This window comes from Prionailurus viverrinus, chromosome B2, assembly GCF_022837055.1.
Source record: "Prionailurus viverrinus isolate Anna chromosome B2, UM_Priviv_1.0, whole genome shotgun sequence".
NCBI lineage: Eukaryota > Metazoa > Chordata > Mammalia > Carnivora > Felidae > Prionailurus > Prionailurus viverrinus.
In genome coordinates, this window is record NC_062565.1 from 123809339 (window position 1) to 123824358 (window position 15020).

The 15020-nt window shown below is 38.9% G+C and overlaps 1 protein-coding gene across 4 annotated transcripts in view; it reads right to left on the reverse strand.

The window, feature by feature from the left end:
- MAP3K5 (mitogen-activated protein kinase kinase kinase 5) overlaps positions 1–15020 on the reverse strand; it is a 207842-nt gene that overhangs the window by 110481 nt on the left and 82341 nt on the right. For 3 of the 4 annotated variants that reach the window (XM_047857784.1, XM_047857785.1, XM_047857787.1), the window contains 4 exons: positions 10321–10514; positions 9431–9599; positions 8153–8259; positions 4867–5037 (listed from right to left, as the gene is read on the reverse strand). In XM_047857784.1, the coding sequence (XP_047713740.1) occupies positions 4867–5037; positions 8153–8259; positions 9431–9599; positions 10321–10514 (641 nt within the window). Of the gene's footprint in view, positions 1–4866; positions 5038–8152; positions 8260–9430; positions 9600–10320; positions 10610–15020 lie in introns of all 4 variants that reach the window. The other variant, XM_047857786.1, reaches the window with a different exon arrangement.

Consider the following 15020-nt stretch of genomic DNA (forward strand, 5'->3'; position numbering starts at 1 on the left):
CCCAAACATCTAACCAGCTCCTGTGACAGACACCATCACCGCTTTCTCTAACTTACATTTAACCTTATATTGAACAGCTATGATTAAAAAGCTGCAACCTCTTAATGATTAAAAGCTAAACTGAGTTCAATTATGTTAAGGTCAAAAGGGCATTTTTCATGCCTTAACTGGGATTAAAGAAATTTAAGTATAAAAAAATAGCATGGTTTTGGCCATCCACAAGAGCTTCAATGGACAAAAATAACTAAGGAAGTGACAATGAAAAACATCAAATGTCAGAGAACTACTCTTTTTTTATACTTAAATCAGCAGGATGTGTTCATTCAAACCACTCGGCCCCTGTCCCAGATAAGATTTAACAGCCAAAGTATGTTCTAACAGAAGAAAAAAATATATATATTCTAACAACATATCGCAACTCAGCAAACTTAAAAAAAATCTAAACCATAAACTTTTTTCTTATTTCCTATCTTTGCATTCCAAACCCCCAAGTAAAGCTCTCAGAAAATAGACTTGCCTAGACGTAAAATGGTGCCTTGCTACAATGCCCGTAGCAGATACAGTGCTCAGAGAAAGGCAAGACTTTCTCCCTCTGATATGGAGAACATCGAACTCATTAAAGATGGTAAAATGGGGAACTGCAAGAAACAGCTGGATGAGCCACTGAAATCACAACTGCTTGGGGCTCTTGTACTACTGAGTTAAAAGTTCTTCTCCTTAAATTTTCTGTGGTCAGTACATCACTGTCTCTGCAAGCCAAAAGAAAATGACTCAGGACATGGAAAATGTCCATGGAAAGAGGCCTGAGGGACTAACTACCTGTCATGACATCCCACTCCTTACCCCAACACCAGCACTTGACAAGTAAAAACCCAGAGAGGATGATGGCTCAGAAAAAGTCAGTTGAAATATCCCTTTGGGACCCATGACTCAGGACATACATAATTCTGACTAAATCTGGCAGGATGTCTAATAACCTCAGGGACACCCTCTTGTGTCAGCTGCTTGACAATGTGCTTTTCACTTCTCAGCTCTAACAGAAAGGGAGGTTCGGACCATGCCAACCCACCAACACAAATGAGTGTGTTTGCAGCACTGTGGGAGTTGGATCAAAACATTAAGAAATACCAAAGAAGCTTTACAAGTGTGAGGGCGTGAAAAAACACCTATTTAAAAAGGGTGGGGGAACTTCTTAGCAACCCTTAGGACAAATGGCAAATGGGTATATGGATATTCACGACAGTAATGGCAGGTTAAGGATAGGTAATCTATGGTGAAAGTGACATTCTTTCAATACTAAATAAGTCCGTGAGTGACACTCACAAGATCAACTCCTAGGGATCCTCCCATTAAAAGGCTTTGAGCTCTAACAGCCTTCCTTTCCTGTTCTTACTAGAAAATTAACGGACAGCTTAAAATGAAACCATAAAAATTCTGACATCTTCAATTTCACCTGAAGACCTTGAACACAAAGCTCTTTTGAGATAAAGTTAATAGTCCTCAGCTAAATGGAGCCAGAATCTGGAACTATAGAAAGTTAAAACAAAAACACAACCAGAAAAAAACAAAACAAAACAAAAAAAAAAACCCTCTGTTCCTTTAACTGAACTTTATGTCACCTTGAAAGTTCTTGGTAGTCTAAACTGTTTGATTTTCAAATGGGGAAACGCTTTTATTTCTGTACATGATACACATTAACTTCACAGAAGATGTTTTCTATTTGAATTCACTGACCATGGAAATTAGGCTTTTAAAGATTAGATTTTATTAACACTACTGTATCAAAGATTCATACTGGCACAATGCTTCCAAATATCAGATTCTAATTGCTCTACAAGTAAGAATTATTTTAAAGTGTACAAATTCTGGTAACAGTAAGGCTGCATAGGTACACTCCTCTTTTGTAACAGCAGGAAAAAAAAAAAAAACCTGGGTTAAAAGAAACTGTAAAACTCTCTGGATTATACTAAAAATTTATAATACAAATTTAAAAGTCCAAACCAAAACTTTCCATAAGGATATAGGAAATCATTGTCCCCAACTTTTCCTCCTTGGTTATAACCCATTATCTCCGTTTCAGTCCCTGGTTAAACTGCTAAAGTGATAGAAGATTTTGTAAAGTTAAGATTTCTGTTTTACAACTTGAAATGTTGTATGGCTATCATTGTGGAGCTCCTGATTTAAGTCAACCCCCTTTTATCTATCTATCTATCTATCTATCTATCTATCTATCTATCTATCTAGATATATAAATAGAATTATATATTAATAATTCGAGTGGGGCTTGAACTCATGAACCGTGAGATCATGACCTGAGCCAAAGTTGGATACTCAACCGACTGAGCCACCCAGGCACCCCAAGAAATTAAAGGTTTTAAATATTCTTGCAGCTACATGTGACTAACTCCCTTCTGCTCCTTCACCCCCACTGGTATCCATTACACTGAGCTGGGAAGTTATGATGTGCATTCATGCATCTATACTTTTATTAGATGTGTATAATTGTTTTTAAAGCTTCCATAAATGATACTGTCATCCATGTATCATTCTGCCATTTGTTCATTTTGCTCAACTTTTTTTTTTTTGCTCATTTTTTTTTTTTTTGCATGTCCTAAGTTTATACAGAGGAACTTCAAGAATTTCTCTAGAGTGTATAACTAGAGATAGATCTGCTGTATCCAGGGTAGGCTAGCTGTCAACTTTCCTTGATAATACCAAAATCTCTAAGTGGTCATAAAAATTTCTACCACAACCAGGAGAGACTCCCATTCTTCTAACATCCTTGACAACCCTTGATATTGTCACACTTAACTATTTCTTTATAAATCTAGTAATTTCTAATGGTGTACTAGACATTTTGGATGATATGTTGTACAGTTTGGATTCTGTTATATTCCTCTTAAGAATATTCAGTCTTGTTATAACAGGCAAATAAATTCTTGGCAGTTTACCTTGATCAAGTGGAAGCTTCGTTTTAGGTTTTATTAGGGTGGCTCTGTCTTGGAATCGCTCTTAATTTTTAGTGCACTTCCTTAGTCTTGAGATGCAGTTTTTTTATTGCTAAGGCTTGGCCTTTTTGGAGTTTCAGTGGAAAGCTTGGACTGTTTATGAAGCCCCTCTAACTTCAGGTTCAAAATCCAAAGTCTATCTCTATTGCATTAGGCAGCTGCTGAAATTTCTGTTCAGCTCTTTAAGACTTCTAGCAGGAGGGGCCTGGGTGGCTCAGGTGGTTAAGCATCCGACTTCAGCGAAATGTCCGACTTCAGTTCAGGTCATGATCTCACAGTTCATGAGTTCAAGCCCCGCGTTGGGCTCTGTGCTGACAGCTCAGGGCCTGGAGCCTGCCTCAGATTCTGTGTCTCCCTCTCTCTCTGCCCCTCCCCAACTCTGTCTCTGTCTCTGTCTCTGTCTCTCTCTCTCTCTCTCTCTCTCTCCCTCTCTCAAAAATAAATAAACATTAAAAAAATTAAAAAAAAAAAAAACGACTTCTAGCTGCTATTTTCCACATGGCCTTCTTTGAGTTTTACCTCACACATGCACGTGTCAGGGACCAGCTGAGAATGGAACTGAAGTCTGTATAAAGATTTTGGGGCTTTCTCTCTGTGGCATTTAAGGGGTATCTCACTCAATCTCCAGGTACTCTGGCAGCCTCAAACTGACTCCTCTGGCCATTAAGAGTGTGATCTTCTTCTTGAGTTCTATCTGTCCTGGGCCCTGCAGATCAGGGAATGCCCCCAAGGGAAAAAATCATTTAAATATGGATCTTACCCAATGTGGTACCCTTTATCCAAGAATCAAAACCTCCCCAGTTTCTGACTCCTTTTAGTCACTCTCCAGTACTTTCAAACTTTTTTCCTTCTTAAGTATTTTCCAATGTTTATAATTGTTATTGGCAAGAGTACCAGTGCAACAGAACCCACTCTGCCATTTCCAGAAGCCAAAGTCTTGCTGAGCAGAAGCAAATTTCGATGCACTCTCATTTCCCAATCTTTTCTTTTTATGATTAATGGTATTTTCAAGCTTCATTTAAGAAATTCTTTCCTATCCCAATGTCATCAATCCGGCTTGTATATTTTATTCTAAAAGTATTTTTCTAAAGTATTTAAAAATATTTTGGTCTTTAATTTACTTGGATTCCATTTCTTGTGCATGACTTAAAGTAGAAATCCAATTTTATTTTATTTTTACAAGCAGATGAACAAGTGTTCCCTGCACCATTCTTGAAGAGTCCACCATTTCCACTCTGGTTCATTAAGTTTGCTGTCATAATCTAGGCTCGTACATATCTTAGCTTGTTCCGGGCTCTCTCTTCTGTTTCAGTGTTTGTCCACGTCTACACTCATACTGCGGTATCTTAATTATTACATCTTTATAGTAGGTCTTGCTATCTGGTAGAGCAAGTCTTTCCACTTTGTTCTCCAATATTGCTTTGCTTATTCTCGGCCCTTTATTTTTTCAAATAAATTTTAGAATCGATTTGCCAAATCCCAGTAAAGCCCTGCTCGGGAGGGTTAACATCTTTAAAATATCAATTCTTCACACCCACAAATTTTGTACATTTTTTCATTCATTGTAGTATTCTTTCATGTCTTTTTATAAACTTTTATAAATTTTCCACAAAATGATGCTTATTATACTGCATATTAAAATATCTTCATAAAATTATATTTTCTCAAATTATCTTCTCATCCAGTTTACCCCAATTTATTCTACCACATTAAATGAATTTCATCAAAAGGCTTCACTGAAGCTATAAATTCTAAGCTTTACTTCATAATATACAATCTAAAGGATAACACCCTCATTTGCAAACCATTTTTTTCATGTCATGATTTATCAAGTAATTACTTTATCCTATATACTTACCAAGAAGCTCCATAGTCTCTACTTTCAGTGTCCAGGAAATTAGAGTCCAAAAACATATCTTTGTAGATTCGGCCCACTAGGCAATACATATCTGAAGCAACTTGCCCTTCACTTTGCACCAGGGGAATCATAATATCAAGAGCTTTTGCTCTGTCTCCAGGGAGATTTCTCCTATGGTAGGGAAAGAAAACATCACTGTTTCAATATAGATTATAGGAGCAATGCAGGGTAATTACATTTTTAAAATTCTATTTGATGTATTGGTTCACAATAGTGAAGTTTGGCAGGGTAAAAGCAACAAGGAGATTTTGAGAGTCACCTGTAAACCTCTGTCCTAAGTCTTTTTGTCTTTTTCATCCTATCACACGTCTACTGGGTCTAACATGGGTCACTTCTGTGCTGCTTTCTGGATCCTGGCGATGGATTTGCACTTACTTATCCAGAGTCCCTCTAATTTCGTAGAACATACATTCATGATCCACAGGTTCAAGGGTGTGGAGTGAGATTAGGAATGGTCTGTGCCCTTAAAAGGGCCAGTCAAGTAATCCAAACACAGCCCAAACCCTGACTCTAGGTTTCAATGGCTTTTGCTCCAAAACACTGTGCAAACTCATTCACAGACAACACCAACAAACTGACTTTAACCCAAGAGTTGCCTGATGTCTTTGTATCACCAGTTGATCATCTAAGGAAGATGTTTATGTAGCTTATTTCAAAATAGCAAGTGTATGGGGCATCTGAGGAACTCAGTCACTTAAGCCTCTGACTCTCCATTTTGGCTTAAGTCATGATCTCACAGTTCATGAGATCAAGCCTTGCGTGGCGCTCTGTGCTGACAGTGAAGTCTGCTTGGGATTCTGCTCTCTCTGTCTCTCTGCCCCTCCCCCACTTGTGTGCATACACGCTCTCTCTCTCTCACTCTGTCTCCCAAAATAAATAAGTAAACATTAAAAAAATAAAATAGCAAGTATGTGTAGACTATTCTCAAGAACCAGATAAAAATCCTCTTAAAAATTATTCTTGGACCTTGAAAACATTATGCTAAGTAAAAGAAGCTAGTTACAAAAGATTACAAATAATATAATTCCATTTACATGAAATGTTCAGAATAGGCAAATCTGGAGACTAAAAGTAGATCAGTGATTGCCTAGGTCTGGGAGATTTTCAGGAGGAAAGGGAGAGTGACTGCTAATGGGTAGGGGGTTTCTTCGGGGGGACATAAAAAAGTCATAAAATTTATTGTGTTGATGGTCATACAATTCTGTTACTATATTAAAAACCACTGAATTGTACACCTGAAAGAGGTCAATTGTATGATACAAGAATTATCTTTCAATAAAGCTGCTATAAAAAAGTTATTTCTATTCTCCATTATGACTTTAAATAGATCTGTCTATGAATTTCTTTTTTTTTTTACTTTGTTCTAAATACCTTGAGTTTATAATAACACTTCAAAAAATATGCTTATCAGTTCATTATACTGTATTTTAGGAAAGGCAAAATTAAAACACAAATGAAGAAAAATATAAGAGGCTCTTATGGACTCCCATTTTTCATTTAAAAATAGAACACATTCTATTCCATCTTTCAAAAAAGATTCATTTGAGAGCCAGCTGGAGCTGGTAATCTCTGGAGGTCTCATCTCACTCTGTCAAAGCCAAAGAAATAGATGTTTAATAAATGGGGAAATGAAATCTACTTTCATTCCACATTTACTGATAAAGTTAGCAAGTTCTACAGTTTGGGCAGATAAAGAAAGAAAGGAACTATCTGTGGCTGAATAGCATGCAGACATTTTTCTCTGTAGACAGAGGCAGGAAAACCCAGTGATGAAGAACACAGACATCAGAATCACTAGATCTCGGTTTGAGCCTCAGTTTTATGGTTGTTAACTATGGGCCATTCAACTCTTCCCAGCTTCAGTTTCCTCATCTATAAAATAAGCCTTAAGTGACACATGACAAGTGCTCTGGAGATGTAATGTCCCTCCTTTTTCTTTTTCTCATTCTCTTCAGTTGTAGTAACCACATATATATTCAACGTGCTATCATGGAAGAGAACAGCACAACTAACAGGCTTTGGACAGTTCAGTGCTTTAGGCTTCTCTGTGGCCAGAGCATGGATGGCCTCCCTGGTAACTGTAGAAAGTGGCACTGAGGTGTGTGCCACGATGTGGACAGAAGGCACAGAGGCAGGACTGGAAGCAGGAGTGTTCATGCTGTGTTAGCGGACTCATGGATACATGTCCTAAAATGTGGTCAATGGAGTTTTGATAATAATTGTGTTCAAAGCAGTGAAAACGAAAATATTCTTTGGTTAGCAATATGTTCACCTAGACATAAATGCCCTTACCCTAACCTAGTAAATTTTTTTTTCAATATATGAAATTTATTGTCAAATTGGTTTCCATACAACACCCAGTGCTCATCCCAACAGGTGCCCTCCTCAATACCCATCACCCACCCTCCCCTCCCTCCCACCCCCCATCAACCCTCAGTTTGTTCTCAGTTTTTAAGAGTCTCTTATGCTTTGGCTCTCTCCCACTCTAACCTCTTTTTTTTTTTTCCCCTCCCCTCCCCCATGGGTTTCTGTTAAGTTTCTCAGGATCCACATAAGAGTGAAAACATATGGTATCTGTCTTTCTCTGTATGGCTTATTTCACTTAGCATCACACTCTCCAGTTCCATCCACGTTGCTACAAAGGGCCAGATTTCATTCTTTCTCATTGCCACGTAGTACTCCATTGTGTATATAAACCACAATTTCTTTATCCATTCATCGGTTGATGGACATTTAGGCTCTTTCCATAATTTGGCTATTGTTGAGAGTGCTGCTATAAACATTGGGGTACAAGTGCCCCTATGCATCAGTACTCCTATATCCCTTGGGTAAATTCCTAGCAGTGCTATTGCTGGGTCATAGGGTACTAACCTAGTAAATGTTTAAGTGAATAACCATTTGGTGTTGAGGATATCTGCCTAAGAATAATAACATCATGTTCATGCAATTGAAAAAGATTCTGACCAAGTATAAATAGTAAATACAAACTCTGACAAAGAAGAAAAAGAATTTTAAGAATTTACATATACAAACTGTGAGGGACAAAAAAAATTAAAAATCAAAATGTATATGCTTCTTATGCTTCATACGGTTGAAGTAGAAATATTAATATTACATTCTAATAGGGAGTGGCTGCAATGCTGTGGCGAAAACATACCCTGGAAAGAATACGCAGGTTATAAAACAGGATGTTAGCACTTTGTGGACAGAAAGGTTTTTTTCTTACCTATTCAGTGCAAATGCATAATGAAACTTCACATGGTGATGGGAAGCCAAATCAAAGGTTGGCAGCTTTTCTAACGTCTCTACCAGCTTCACAATAGAATCATAGTCCTTTAAACAAGAGGAGAGTAACACAGAATTAAACTATTAGGAGACAGTTCTGACAATGAAATGCTTTTTGACAATCAGATATGTGAATCCGAGAAGGGTGTTAAAAAGAAAACTAAAATCCAGAGGAATCTGGAATCAAGAACCAAAAAGAATCTAGAACCATAAAGAAACTTTTTTTTCTTAAATAAGAAATTTGATTATATAGATAAAAACATTAAAATACAGTTACCACATCTGACGCCCTCCCCCCCAAACAATAAATCATCTAGAATGACAATACTAACTGTCTAACTATGGATGGCTTACTTCTCCATGGAGCCAGATTCCTGGTATACAGTGTCTCATCAATTACTTTCAAAGAAATAATTTTTTTTTTTTTTAGAAATAATTTTCAAAACATCCAGGACATGGAGCAACTGACTGAGCTTCTGTCACATGTAACAAGATGATATTGTGTCAAGCTATCCTAGTCTTGGGACCCTAAGTACCACACCTCTACATGTATGTGAATCTCTGTTGTCTTCATGAAGCTTTACTTGGGCCTGAAAGCCTAGGAATAAGAAACCAGAAGTCACTTGCATTTTACTATAAAAATCTAATAGCAAATCCCCAACTCAGAGAGGATTTCATTCTATGTACCATATTAAAAAATTGTAAGACATATCAATAACACTAAATGGTATGTTGGTGTGTTTTACATGATATATTTTAAAGGTTATTCTAATAATTAATCAGTTACATATGTCTTGCTTCCAGCTAGTCAGATCTAGCACCATTAATTTTAAGCCACATGATTTCAAGGAGTAAGAGATATCACCAGAAAGCCCCCCACATTTCTGCTTTTGCTAACACAAAGTTTTCACAATATTGGCTGATGGGTGTGTCTGAATAGATTGTCCACAGATTAGCTATACACGCAAACTTTTCTTTTTGTTCTTCTGGAGGAAAAAGACCTTTACCATACAAGTACCTCATTACACATCCCACAGATAGGAAACTCATAGGAGTTTTTTTTACTTATAGATTCTCAGGATGGCAGCTTAGAAAAGTCAACAAAAAATTACATGTAGTGACATGAATAACCTCTCAGCTCACTGAAATACGATGTTAACTCTCCCTTATTCCTCCAACAGGCTACATGATGAAGATTTTACTTTAAGCATCTTCTCACCTGGATATCTCTGTAGGAAAGTAACAGGTTTATGACAATATCTGCTGTCAAGACTTCAATATTATCTACTCGCTGCCGAATTCTTGCCAATTCAGCTGCCAATTCTTTACCAGTGTATAAATTACGAGCTTTCCTGATATCATTGAGTATAGATTCCCGGAAATACTGGCTGGTGGGAAAACACACATTTCAAAGAGTTAATACTAGAAAGGATTTCAATTAAAAGCAATGATTGTATAAGGAAACAAAATTTGCAGCACTGGTAGCTTTTAGTTCACAAGGTGCGCGGAATGAACACCTCAGAGATTGCGCATTATTAAGAAATTTGGGAGTCCTTTATTCCTTTTAGCTTTGCTTCAGAAAAAATTAGGTAAAGATACTGCATTTTAACGAATTTTCCAAGAACCTGACATGTACCTCTAGAAATGCCAAAACGTTTTCATTTTACCGTTTGGAATAGTTGTTCCAAATAAGTCAGGCGTGCCTAAGATTTGGTCATAATACGGCGTTTACTTTCTGACTCAGCATCATCATTTATTAACATAAGTGATTGTTCTTCACTAAAATATAATAATCCTGCCAGCAATTTTGGCAGAGTTCTTGCTCTTATATGAAACGTTCCCGGGACGTTTATTCTGATACTGTTTCTATACTTACTTTGAATATATATCTCTACCATTACTATAATGTACTTAGCAGTCTTTTTTTCTTCCTTTCTGATCTCAAGTTGTTCTGTGAATAAAGTGAACTATGTGGCATCTATTTTTATCTACTTGGAAGATACCATACTTTTATGTTCCTGGTTCTTGGCTGTGTGCCATCTCTAAGAAACCTCTGATAAGATGCACAGCACTCCATTATCATCATCAGGTGGCATTATTCCACCTTACCTGGAACTTGCTTGTGCTACCTTCAGAAGTTGAATGAAACGGTCCACAAGAGGTAAGCAAATGGGTCCAAGAAGCAGCTCGAAGTTCGGTTGCATGAGCTCTGTCAACCCCTTCATGAAGCTGCTATCGCAGCAGTAGACTTTATTATGTGGAGTGATCATGTAAGGAACGAATGTGTAGTTCCCAGTGCACATCTGTGGAAAGAGGAGAGTCCGGGAGGTGGTGAGGTGGCCTGGAGACCCCACATTCATGAAATCCCAAGTGCAGTGAGTCATTTTCAACAGTAATCCTGAATATGAAGCAAAATAGCAAACCTCATTTCTTATTTATGACCTATGAAAATGGAAATTCCCTCCAATTTCTTTAATTGCTTACTTTAAATAATTAGGGCTTACAGATGATGCAAAAAAAAAAAAACACCTCATAAAAAAACAGTATGGCACAGCTTCCATCCATCAGTTAAATATTTATTCACCATGTCTCATGGCTAAGGCATTTGTGATATATGCTGCAGGAAAAATAGGGTAGTTTAAAACACAGCCTTCAGCCTCTGGGGAGCTTAAAATTTAATCACAGAGACATAGTGTAAATACATGACAAGAATAAGAACTAACGTTAAGGGCTGCCCACCTGACAGGCTAGGCTGTTGAGTGATGTCAGAACAAAGCTGCTCCCTCCAGTCTGCTCGGTCACAGTCATGGCTCTGTTAGCCTCTCTGTTACTACAACTAGAGACCCAGAAGTTTTCCTTGACGCTTCCATTTCCTTCACCACCCATATCCTATCAAAGTCCAGTCTACTCTGCCTCCAGAATGGATCTCATATTTGTCCATTTTCCTCCATCTTCTCTGCCTGCATGGCAGGCCATGCGACCAACATACCTGGCCTGAGCCATTGTCACTGGCTTTTAGGTAGTCTCCCTGCTTTCACTCTTGTCCTCCAATCTATTGTCCACCCAGCCATCAAAGTGATCTTTTAACAACCTGTATCACATCACTTCCCTCACTTCGAAAGGCAGTGGGATGAGGATAAGGCATGTCCTTGTGGCCTACAGGGGCCTGATGATACAAATCCTGCTTCTCTCTCTGGCCTCAGCCCATGCTACTCTCCACTCACTCATCCCGACCTTCTACTGATTCCCAATGATGTCAAGTGAGGGAACACTAGCACAAACAAAAGTAGAGCTAAAGGAGAAAGAAGAAATTGGACTGGACACCCCTCAGGAAGCAAGTCTGACCAGATCTTAGAGCTCAGAGAAGGGAGAGAATGCAGAGCTAAGGGTTTTAAACTGTATGTGCTGGGCAGTGGGAATCATGGGCAGATTCAGGGCAAGAAAGAAAACATAATCACAGTCTTAAATGGGGCTACCTAAAAAGAGTGGTATCATTAACAACAACATCAATCAGACTGAATTATTTATGAATATATTATAGTCAGGGGTACTTATTATAGATCAGGTAATAAATCACAAACAGAACCTGACTTCCAGGTAATATGTGAGAGGAACTTCAAGAGTTTGGTATCTGATTTGGGGTGGGAAGGGTGAAATGTTCACTATTAGGAAGGCTATGATTTCAGGGGAGCTGAACCCCTAAAGTGAGAATGGCCAGAAGATAGTTGGAAATACATGATTGGAATGTCAAAGAGTTTCCAACAAAAGTACAGAGCTGAGAAGTATTTGGTGTGGTTGAATCTAAGGCAACATGAGAGACCTCTAAGAGAAAAGCCACAGAGAGAGAAAAAGAAAAAGGCAGAGAGCAGAGAAGTAGAATGAGCTATGTGGGAAACCCCATCACCGTTCTAGGGAGCACAGAGAGCCCAGATTGCCAGATCCTAGCCATTTCAGTATTACGGGGAACAACACATCACTTCTCTTACCCTTACAACTAAACAAACGAGAGCAAACAATGACTCACCACTTGCACATGCCAAGGGAGGTCATACACGCTCCCAACAACCCACTGAAGAAGGTGCTATCATCCCTGTTTTATAGGAGGATTCAGATTAGGCTTATGGAGGTCATGCAGCTGGTCTGTGATGTGTTTGGGACTCTAGCCTAGAGACTTCTCTGGAGGTTATGCCATAATCGTTAGAGGGTTCTGCATCCTCCTGAGTGGCCCCTGCATGCTGACGCACCAACGCTTTGCCTCAGGTCACTTTCATGGAACCCTGAATGAGCCAAGCCATAGCTTCACAGCAAACAGACGAGAAGTGACAATGCTCTTCCAGCCAGACTGAATTATTTATGAACGTATTCTTTGAGGCACCTGTTGTACGTCTGGTAGTGTTGAGCTGAAACAGGACCTGACTTCCACTTAAAGTATAGAAGAACTTCCAGAGGTTGAGATTTGATTTTTAAATTAAGTACATTAAATTGTTCCTTTCTTAAGTTCTCCTTCATGGAACAATAATTTGGAAGACTAGTCAGGAAGAAGAAAAATAAACATATCCTGTTTCTAAAATGTTTCTGAGTGGCACCTGGGTGGCTCAGTCGGTTAAGCATCTGACTTCAGCTCAGGTCGTGATCTCATGATTTGTGGGTTCGAGCCCCACATCAGGCTCTGTGCTGAAAGCTCAGAGCCCGGAGCCTGCTTTGGAATCTGCGTCTCCCTATCTCTCTGCCCCTCCCTTGCTCATGCTTTGTCTCAAAAATAAATAAAACATTAAAAAAATTTTTTTAATGTTTCTGAGATCCTATAGCATATCCTCCAACGTAATCCTTTTCACCAGATCCACTGCCTAAGCAGAAAAGAAAGGCAAGTGTACCAAGAGGTTGCTCCCCAAGGTTTCTAGAGCTTTAACTATGAGTGGGTTATAAAAGAGCAACAGAATCAAATATTCCTGTTCTAAAGTTTTTTTTTCAACGTTTATTTATTTTTGGGACAGAGAGAGATAGAGCATGAACGGGGGAGGGGCAGAGAGAGAGGGAGACACAGAATTGGAAACAGGCTCCAGGCTCCGAGCCATCAGCCCAGAGCCTGACGCGGGGCTTGAACTCACGGACAGCGAGATCGTGACCTGGCTGAAGTCGGACGCTTAACCGACTGCGTCACCCAGGCGCCCCAAATATTCCTGTTTTAGATAAGTTCTATAACTCAAAATTTAAAAAGAAATGCTCTGAATCTTCCAAATCAAAAATCAGAATAGATGAAAAGCCAGTAAGCCAGGAAAACACTATTAGCATTTCAAAACATTCTGCTGCTGCTGCACCAAGTTCTGTATCCTCAGAAGCCTTAATGCCACGTGTATTTGTGTACAAGACATGAAACAGCATACAGAACTATTGAAATACTGGGCACCGGGGAATAAAGCGTCTGCGTAAAACAATCCTGGGAGAGGACGACTCTCAGACATCTGGGTGTGCATCACTGCTGCAGGGGTGAAGAAAGTAAAATGAGTCTTGCAAACAGCAGAGAAAAATGTATTCCTGCAACTGTCTTCTTCAAACCCCGTGGAATAAGGCTTCAGAATCCTTGTTGAAAATAACCAGCATGCCAAGGTTTTCCTAAGCTCCTGGCCTCACTGCACTTTCTGGAGTCTCTTCCCTATGTTTCTAAGGCAATAAATACATATTTTTTTCATTCCCCCTTGTTGGTGTCCAAACAGAGTGGAGGGTGAGAAGCTGCAGGAGGCACATAGATGCTACCAGGCCTGAACTAAGACAACAGCGCAGTGAGCCTGCAGTGGGGGCAAAGTGTGAGGTTTGGTTTTAACACTGTTTCTCTAAAAGATACCAACTGCAGAGAAAAGCACTTTTTTTTTTTTTCAAAATGATGAAAACTAATAATATGGGAATATTTTTTTCCCCGGGTTGGCTCACTTAAAACTTAGAAACGTCATCGTTGCAATTTCTGTTTACAGATTGCTATTTCACCCAGAGTTTCAAATAACTGATAATCCAAAGCAAATTAAAAAAGAAAACACTATGTGATCAAGAACAGACATCTCAGACACAACAACTGCCTTATTAATAAGGTACCAATTCTAAAATATTCAGACCTGCTTCTTGAAAAAGAAAGACCACATTTCCTTAAACTTCAAAGCACTAAGGCATGATCATAAAATGACAACAGCAATCTCTCTGGCCCGTGCCTGTGCTCAGGGCTATAAAAACCTGCAGTTCAAAATCTAGTCCTATTCTATTATCTTCACTTAAAAAAAAACATGCTGATTCTGTTTTTCAATTTTTAAAAGCTGCATAAAGGTGAACCAAAGCATTCAAACATATCGAAATATATGCTCAAAATACTCAACTTTTGATAAGGACACCCAGTAGCTGAAACCCCGCTGCTTACTCAGGTCAACAGGTGACCAGATCATAACGTGCAATATTCCAGTCATCTTGCAAGCCTGCTTCTCCACATGTCTGACCCATCAGTGGGCGTGGTTAGCAATTTCCTACCATTTAGGTCTCTGTAAATGCTACCTGCTCTGAAAGACCTCTCTGACCACTTGATACACGGCCACCCATTCTTCACATCGCCTTGCATTTTCTTTCCTTTCTTTCTTTTCTTAAAATTCTTAAGCTTATTTGTTTTATTTTGAGAGAGACAGAGACAGCATTAGTTGGGGAGGGGCACAGAGAGAGGAATACAGAGAATCTCAAGCAGGCTCCATGCTGCCAGCATAGAGCCTGATGCGGGGCTCAAACCCACGAAGTTGAAAGATGATGATCTGAGTGGAAACCGAAAGTCGGACATT